The sequence below is a fragment of the Amphiura filiformis genome, chromosome 16 (assembly GCF_039555335.1).
Source record: "Amphiura filiformis chromosome 16, Afil_fr2py, whole genome shotgun sequence".
NCBI classification, from domain to species: domain Eukaryota; kingdom Metazoa; phylum Echinodermata; class Ophiuroidea; order Amphilepidida; family Amphiuridae; genus Amphiura; species Amphiura filiformis.
In genome coordinates this window covers 5,397,843-5,407,318 of record NC_092643.1, presented here as the reverse complement: position 1 = coordinate 5,407,318, position 9,476 = coordinate 5,397,843, and the positions used below count along the sequence as shown (strand labels likewise).

General features: G+C 38.7%; 1 protein-coding gene across 1 annotated transcript in view; it reads left to right on the top strand.

The window, feature by feature from the left end:
- The window catches only part of LOC140136472 (uncharacterized), a 122,466-nt gene that overhangs the window by 53,766 nt on the left and 59,224 nt on the right, over positions 1–9,476 (top strand). Inside the window, exons 12-18 of the mRNA XM_072158194.1 lie at positions 287–505; positions 827–1,030; positions 2,486–2,692; positions 4,885–5,046; positions 5,823–6,062; positions 7,755–7,874; positions 8,256–8,378. Of these exons, the coding sequence (XP_072014295.1) occupies positions 287–505; positions 827–1,030; positions 2,486–2,692; positions 4,885–5,046; positions 5,823–6,062; positions 7,755–7,874; positions 8,256–8,378 (1,275 nt within the window). The remainder of the gene's footprint in view (positions 1–286; positions 506–826; positions 1,031–2,485; positions 2,693–4,884; positions 5,047–5,822; positions 6,063–7,754; positions 7,875–8,255; positions 8,379–9,476) is intronic.

Sequence of the window (9,476 nt, the reverse complement as noted above, 5' to 3'; positions counted from 1 at the left end):
TGCTGGTCATTTAGGAGATAAAGTGATAAACCAACTAGCAAAGCAACCTTGTCTTTATATTTTACTTTTGTTATAAACTCATTAATTTGCAACTTTGTTTTTCTTTCTTTTCTTTATGTGTTATCTTCCAGTGTATAATATCCAATTGGGTGGGGGTAGTTACATATTTGCAGATCAGTAAAATTACAGATTTAACACATGAAATGAACAGTTATGACACATAAAATGTCACCCTACTAAAAAATAAAGTTCATTTACATATAAAAACACTTGTGTTCGCTTTCAGGACTCTCTCAATGTCAGACTGAGCTTCAGGCAGTTCAAGCTCAGATAGCTCTGGGATTACAAGACGCTTTCGTCCCACGATGCAATGCAAATGGTGACTATGAGCCCAAACAATGCTATGGGTTTTTAGGCCAATGCTGGTGTGTTAATGAAGATGGTGAAGAACTACCAGGAACTAGGAGGGGGATTGGACAAGGAGACGTTGTATGCAGTGGTACGGGTAAGTACTATGGTATGAGAAGTAATTCATTGGTAGAGCACCAGCGCAGTCACCTTCGGAGCCTTATTTCACCCTTATACAGATGAGCACTCCATTATAATGCCTCTTTGAAGGTGTCTTGGGAAGTATTTCTTGAACTGCATATCTCCTTGTCTTGGGTAGGCATCAATCAATTCTCTGAGGTCTCTGGACTCTGGTGGGTACATAACTGTGTGTACAAAGATTGTGGGTGCAAATTGGCAAGATTACAGATTTGACACATAAAATGTCACTTCAGAAATGTACAGTTACCTATAAAAAATAATTGTGTTCCCTTTCCAGGACTCTCCGATTGTCAGAATGAGGCTCAGGTAGCTCAAGGAAGACTTGATGCTTTCATCCCACGATGCAAAGCGAATGGTGACTATGAGCCCAGGCAATGCTATGGATTCATAGGCCAATGCTGGTGTGTCAATGAAGATGGTGAAGAACTACCAGGAACTAGGAAGGGGTTTGGACAAGGAGACGTTGTATGCAGTGATACGGGTAAGTACCATAGGGGTGCACCTGCTGGTGTGTAGGTGTGTAAACATGTTTTTCCAGCAATTGAGGACATTTAGTATTAAAGCACACATGCAGAGATGCCAATCTTCCGATTTAAATCGGAATTCCGATTTTTTTGTATTTTTCCAAAAAAAATCAGATTTTCTAAAAAAAAAAAAATTTTTAATTTTCAAAAAATATTTTTTGGCCAAAAAGCAAGTTATAGGCCCTAAATTACTTGTTATTCAAGGTTGGAAACCATAGAAATACTGCTATTTCAAAAAAAAAAAGCCAATTTTATTGTACAAAGTTGGATAAAGTTGTACATTTTGATTACTTTTGCTTCTATTGAACAGTCAGGAACACATTGAATTAATATACATTGCTAGCTGTTCAGTAGAAGTAAAAGTTATTAAAATGTACAACTTCATCCAACTTTGTAAAATAAAATTGGCAATTTTTTTTTGTTTGAAGTAGCAGTATTTCTATGGTTTCCAACATTAAATAACAAGTAATTTAGGGCATATAACTTGCTTTTTTGGCCAAAAATATTTTTTGAAAATTTAACAAAAAAATAGGGGGGGGGGGTCAAAAATTTGATGAATCATCGTTTTTATATTACGCATTATATATATCCATTTTAGCCATGTAGGCCATGTTATTAGGCCAAAAAATACTTTGGAAAATGTCTCTCATGTACAAAAGTATAGGAAACTGAACATTTAAAACCACTTTTTTGGGATGAAGGAAGCATTTTTTTTTTTTTTTCTAAAACTGGTTTTTATGTTAAAAATGGCCTTTTGGGGTGCTAATTCTGCTAAAATTGCCTGGGCTTAGGTACCTAATTTGCATATTTTATGGTATAATTTTGAGAAAACAAGCCTTGAAGAATATTACATGTATAATAGATAGTCTTCAATACTGCTATCTAGGCTTGTTTTCTCAAAATAACCTTATTTTTTAATCCATTTAAATGTAATTTTAACCTCGGAAATGGTGTCTCCTTCAGTGTAAAATGTGTAGAAACCCTCTGGCTTTGGGGGGCTTCGCCCCCTCAACCCCCACCAGGGCTTCGCCCCTGGACCCCACCAGGGGCCCTTAAGCGGGCCCCTGGACCCCGGCCGTGGGGGCGAGACTTTGTCGCCGCTCCCTACGTTCGCAAATTTCAGATTTTTTTTTCATAACCCATTGGCATCTCTGCACATGGAATCACGGATGCTCCACGGTTCAACTTATGCAAGAGACTAGAAATACTGTTTGACGATAAGTCCCGTTTTGGTTAGTACTCTATGTAGGTGCAACCATGGTTGCCCTGTTAATGCATGTAATGACAAAAATTAAGCACACAAAATGGGGGTGGGGTGATAAGATGTTTTGTAAATTGGTAAGATCACAGTTTTATAATGTCACTTCAGAAATGTACAGTTAACTATGAAAATAAATGTGTTCCCTTTCCAGGACTCACTGAATGTCAGATCCGTGCAACTCAGGCACCTGTAGGATTACCTGGTGCATACATCCCACAGTGTACAGAGAACGGTGACTTTGAGCCTCGACAATGTCATGGAAGCACTGGTCATTGCTGGTGTGTCAATGAAGATGGTGAAGAACTGGTTGGAACTAGGAGGCCGCCTGGTCAAGGAGAGGTTGTATGTGATAGCATGGGTAAGTAAAATATTTGATAGTACCTCTGGGTGTGTGTATATGTTTGCTGTCAATAAGTATAAACGAATCCGACGAGCCACATTCCTACACCTCACTGGCGGCCATAGCTGGGGGCCATCCATCCATTTTACGCGACGCAAATATCGCAGTGTTTACCGCAATCCAAACGAACTAAGCTAGTTTGGCACGGATGGCCCCAGCAATGGCCGACTTAATCCTGACCATCACTTGGCTTGTCGGATTCGTCTTTAAAAACACACAGTTGAACTGTGAATGGTGTTCAGTTCCAAATTTGTGAAATAGACTAGAAACACCTTTTGGCGGTAAACCCATATTGGTTAGTACTAGGTATTTGTCCTGTACTATTGCATGTAATAATTTTGCATGTTCAAAAATTAAACCAAAAAGGTCTACTGTATGGCAATTGAAAGTCCAGCACACAGTCTGCACTTGGATAATCGTGTCCATTGTCCTGATTTGATAGCAAACGTGTACGTAGGTATGTGGGTGATATTTTATGCACCATCATGCATGGACACAAGACACATCAATACATACATACACAATTCTTTTATAAAGCGCCGTTTCATCTAGATCACAGCGCATAAACAAATTCAAAGCATAAACACAATATAACAAACAAAGTGAGCAATAAAAACAGTCAACTTTTTGGGAAAAGATATGACTTCAGTAATTTCTTGAAGACTGGCAATGAGTTTGCAGTACGGATGGTGATGGGTAAATTGTTCCACAGTCCAGGAGCAGCCAGAGAAAAAGCTTTATTTGCGGCAGAGTGGAGAGACTTGGCATTTAATTTAAGTACAGTAAGCCGAGTTGTATCTGAAGCAGAGCGAAGTTCAAGCTTTGAACTTCCATGGTTCCCATAAAGTTGTTTTTGGTTTGTTTTTTAATCATTTTGTTACTCTTATATTTGGCTTTTCCAGTTGAAAACCATACACCCCTTATGGCAGACTTGATCTTAATCTCCCAGATTTCAAATGGTGTCACCCAGTCAGGTAACCCCAGGTAATTCACACTCCCTGTATGGAAGACTAATATCATGTCTTCCATAGAGTAGGGGTGTATGGATACCAATTGGATTAGCCACTTTGATTTATTTTTGTGTCTACATGTATGTTTAAAAATCTCACACCTAAAGTGGTGTCAGCCATTTGAGTAGCAGCTAAGAATAGTGGTATGGTAAGAATAGTGGTAGGGCTGACAAGATTAAGCATAAATATTTAGAAGCTGTGTTTTAATTGGCCACTCAGATGAATAAATCATATAATTGTCCAATCAGAAATGCTGTAAGAATGGCAATAGTTCTCATAGGATCACTACCAGTCACTGCCAGTTCATCTTGGACTGCACCCTTTTATATGGGATCTTATGTATGATTTGTTTCTTGTATTTTCCTATGCCTGCCCATTGGTTGAAGCAATAAGTAGTCTTCTTAATTTCATACACATTTTAGCACTTTTAAATCTCGATGCCAAAAAACGATATCCTGTTTTGTTGCCAAATGACACAGCTAAATCCTGGTCCTTTTTTTGGCAATTTGAGGGGAAATGCAGGGATGTGAGAAATCCTCTTTTCAGCTGATTACCTTTTTTGTGTGTGTGTGTGTAAAATTTTCATGGTTTCTTTTATTTTCAACCCATATTTGGTGTTTTTATCCCGGTTTTCCTCTAATTTTCCTCTTTTTGGATTTGTTACCTCTCACATCCCTGGATGACCAAAAATATTACGACTGCAGTCACAAAATTCAAAGATGTGGCACAAGTCTAAGCTTTCAAAATCTTTAGTAGAGGCTAAGAGAATATGCTAACAAGCAAATGTGACACGATCTGTTCCAAGGGGGTCAAAAACTGAAATAAAGCTAAAAATATGAAGTAAAAAACAATAAAATACGTAAGAAAATAGACAACAAAAAACTTCATAACTTTAGAACCAAGTATGCTAGACTTTTGGTGTTTTCAGTTAATGATAGCTTATTGTATGTATAATGTAATAATTACAGTAACACAATTTTCAAAAATGCCTCCTTTGGCCCCCATGGACCAGATCGTATCACATATTACAAAAGGTTGGAAAACATGAATACATTTCTTAGTGTGGAGACTTGTACCCTGTCCTTTAGAATGACAGCCTAATGCTCCAATCTTCCTTTTACTGCTTTTCATTTTCTACAGTTCGGCCCTGTCCAGATGGTAGCCCACCTGTTCCATGTGCTGCTGATCCATGCAGAGTCAACACATGCCCAGCCAATCCTAATGCCCGTTGTGTAGCCAATTACTGTGGCGGCTGTAATGCTGAGTTCTATGATGATGCACGAAACAGAGTCAACTGTGCAGGTATGGTATTATATGCATGATAAAATAGTGCTTTTTTTCTGCTCTATGATAATAAGCATTTAGTCAGCTTTGACATGATACAAATGCCATTAAACTGAGACTAGAGAAAGCAGAGCTACAGTCAGACGATGGTGGCCAACATCCATTTAATGTGGCAACAGCCAATAGCGTAAACAAAACAGACAATATGACGGCAACACTGTGTGGACGTTGGATGCCCGGGATGGACGCAATTATTTTTCCCCAAGCCAAGGTGCTTTTTTAGCTCTATTTGCGTTACAGAAAAAAATGCACAAAATATATTTCCCAGTGCAATGTATACATTATCACATGAAAATAAATAATTTTGGATTCAAAATGAATGTGAAGAATAAAAAATTCTTCTCTGCCGGTAGTGGGGATCGAACCCAGAACACTCGTGTGACAGGTACCAATACCAACCACTACACCCCGTAGGCATTGTTTCGCAATGGGAAAATTTTAGTATATATCATTACATATCGTGAGATCATACAAAAAATTAAAAAACAGTACTTACACTGTGGTTCATTGTCGAACCTCAACGGATTTAGACTGGTAAAATATTTCTTGATAATATACATACACTTTTGGAATAAGTTTATGTGTTAAACCAATGGCGACGTCAAAATTCAGTCAATCTTGGTCTCCCCCTCCCGGCTACAATCAAAACATTAGGTAATAAACAATGAAGGACAGGGATTTATGTAACAGTGCAGAATTATTGTTTTCATTTTGCCTTATGCTTTTTTCTCAAGGTGGTGGACCAATATCAGGCTGTCCAGAAAACATGACCGTACCCATACCACAAACTAGTTTCTTCCATGAAGCCACCTGGGATGAGCCAACAGCAGCAGCCCCATTCAGAATGCAGTTCAAGAGTCACCCACAGTCACGTCAGTATGTTAGTCCTGGAGGATCATTTAGGGTCCGCTATGTTTTTGACGATGGAGCAGGCAATACAGCAGAGTGTAACTTCACAGTCATAGGTGTTCCAGGTAAATTGACTTTCAAGCCTTAACCCTAACCCAACAAGGTCTCACTAAAGCTCACTATTAAAACCACTCTGCATGCATACATTCCACATGACTTGATGACGCAATCAGCCCAAGTCATATATACCCAGGTAATTGCTGCCCGGGGCAGCCAAACCTCGGCAGCTACATGTCGGTGATCATGGGTGTGGCATGTGAGAGGTCCCGGGTTCGAATCCCAGGTGTACCAAGTGACTTCTTTCTTCACCTTCTCTCCTTTTTTGTTTCTTCTTTCCCTTCCGATAGCAAAAAAGACAAGTGTAGGGTTAATGACTGGGTAAATGGCTGCATCTTGTATTCACTTCACTAGTAGGTTACTTCTTTTTGTCAAAAATTTTGTCAACTTTTTTCAATGACCCTTTTTCAATGATGTAACTTGTAAAAACAATAAGAGGAAGATACTTTCTTTTGTTTTAGCAAAATACATTAACCCCATGAGAAGTACCTGCCGATTGGCCAAAAAAGAAGTTTTCATTTTCAATTGGACCAATCAGCAACATCGTTAGAATAATTTCACCACACAAAAAAATTGGGATGAATTATTTGCAAAGCTCCATTCTGATTGGTGATTAAAATGAAGATATCATGTAATTGACCAATCAGAGGCAATGTTAGATCAGCAGGTAGTGCTCAGGGGGTTAATTAGGGGGTTAATTAGGGGTTCATTCATATATTTTCATGACTAAACAATGTTTAGTCATGAAAATATATCAATGAACCCCGTTCATACATACGCAACACTCTGCTTGCAGTTATTTTCCTCCACAACTAGAAATACCATCATTTTAGACTACAAACTACCAGTTTCTTGTCATTTTTTTAAAGTTTTTCCATCGCTAATTGTGAGAAAACGTTTACTTGCTCAGTCCATCGTGTTTGGACGCGCGCGAACATCGCGTACATCACTCGCGCTTATGCGTAAATAGCTCATGAGCATAGGCACGTAATATCCTACTCATGGCGGCCCATCAGTTCTGTCGCGGCTTGTTTATGACGGATAGCAGGGCATAAACGTTGTTTATGCCCGCCTATCGACCAATCACGCATGCTGTTATATAGCGAGTATGTATGAACATTGGTTTAAACTAGTTGTATGGTACAACCTTTTTGCATGTTAGTCAAATAGATATAATAACCTAAACCATGGTAAATGGAAGTCAATTGGGCTATTCCAGTTGAAATCCACACTCCCCCTGTGGAAGATGTAGCTAAAGTCTTCCACAGGGGGAGTATGAGTTTTGAATACAATAGACAATTAGGTAGCTTCCATTTGAAATACTACACCAGTTGTGGAAGATATAGGTAAAGCCATAATACAGGGGGAGTATGGGTTTCAAATGATTAACCCTGACCAATTACATTTGAAAAACATACTCCCTCTGTGGAAGATATTTCCAAAATTGGAAATGAAATAGCCCATTGTTTGATCTCTGCTGTAATTTTTATTCCCCTTGCTGGCATGGCTTTTATTTCCCTTTTGCGCCATTAGCTCTGTTCTTGTGCCTAAAGATTTATCACCATGGTTCATTTTTGTCACAGTGGAAAATGCTGATACATTGTCAAAATGGCAAAACTTGTCAAATGATATACTTTTTTTGTGTCCTCCCAGTTTGAATGTTATGTAATTTAATTGTCATTTCTGTTTTATATGTTCAGCTTCAGGGGCATGTGAGAACAACGTATGTCAAAATGGAGGTACATGCCGCGATACAGGTGTAGGTGGTCTAGGCTATAGGTGTGTGTGTGCACGAGGCTACACAGGCACAGATTGTGAAAGTAAGTATTGTCTTTATTCAACCTTTATTATGTTAACCCCTGTTAAATACCTGCCGATTGGCCAAAAAGAAGTTTTCATTATTAATTGGACCAATCGGTAACAGTGTTCGAATAATTTCACCACGCAAAAAAATTGGGGTGAATTATTTGCAAAGCTCCATTCTGATTGGCGATTAAAGTGAAGGTATCACGTAATTGACCAATCATAGGCAATGTTAGATCGGCAGGTAGGTGCTCAGGGGGTTAAGAGAGTGTGGTATGCCCATGGGGTGCTCATGTTTGGTTTGGCTGGGGACATATGCCTCCTAGAATCAATACGCTCATATTTATACCAATGTTTCAAGAAATGTTCAAATCCATTATTCCATATTCTTGTTTCAGCGCCAAGTAGTGGTGTTTGTTCAAGCAGACCTTGCCAAAATGGAGGACAGTGTTATGAAACTGGAGTTGGAAGCTATGCATGTAGATGTCCCGCAGCTTTCTCTGGAGCCAATTGTGAAATAGGTGAGTCCCTGGAGTAAAGAGGGGACATATGGTAGGAAGTCTTGTATAGATGCATTGAATATTGGACAAGTTTTCTTTATGGAGGACAATGTTATAAAGCTGAAGATGTAATCAATGTACGAGGGTCATTCAAAAAGTTCTACCTCCATCATCACATTTCTGTTATCTTAAATGCCAGGATTTTGAAATTATCCATGATCATACCTCTTAAATGTAGGCTACAAAATAAAAGAGTTATTTGACGAAAATGTTATTTTTGGTTGTTTAGATATGTTGGTTAAAACGAATACAGATTTGGTACATCAGAAGCGGTTAAAAATTTGAATAGCGGATTTGATAAATACCAGCAAGCAGTCATACTAGCACACAATCATGCGATGTCCACATACGACGGTCAGCGTGCTTTTAGCTACATCAACATACTGTTAGCTACGTCACAAGATGCGGTCATTATACTTTTTCAATAACCTGCATTTGCATCCACGTATTTAAAATTCTTAGTCAGTGGGAGTGGTCTAGTTCGTAGACACATTTCTGATTGGACAATCGCATGATTTCGGGTGCCGTCTATCAGGCCGTAGACGCGACCCCACGCCATCAGCGCGTCTTGATAATGCGTAACACCTGTGTAGAGGTGCGGCGTATGTATCGCGCTGGATGCGTCGACTAGTGCGGAATACGCGAACGCGCTAGCAATACGCGCAACAGAATACGTGAAGTTGTAAACAAGTTTCATTCATTTTATAATGAGGGGAGTTTTATGACGGTAACTTAGTTTTTGCTTTAAAAATTTGTTTACAGTTATTAAAATAATATTTAACTGACTAAGAATGAGAATAAACGATAGGAATTTTTATTTTGCCTATCCTCTACCTATGATAGACGACAGGCAGGTCCAATATTTTTATCGTAGTGGATACCGGCGCCTATCATTTATTCTCTAAGTTATTATCTGTGATTGGATTAAGCACATTGCGTATTATATAATCATGAGGTTACGAATGAGCTACAAAATCTGTGGGAAAAGAAAGAACTTAATTTGTTGTTTATTAGTTTACCATCTAATATTTCACAGTGGACCTCCGCTTAAATATTAGT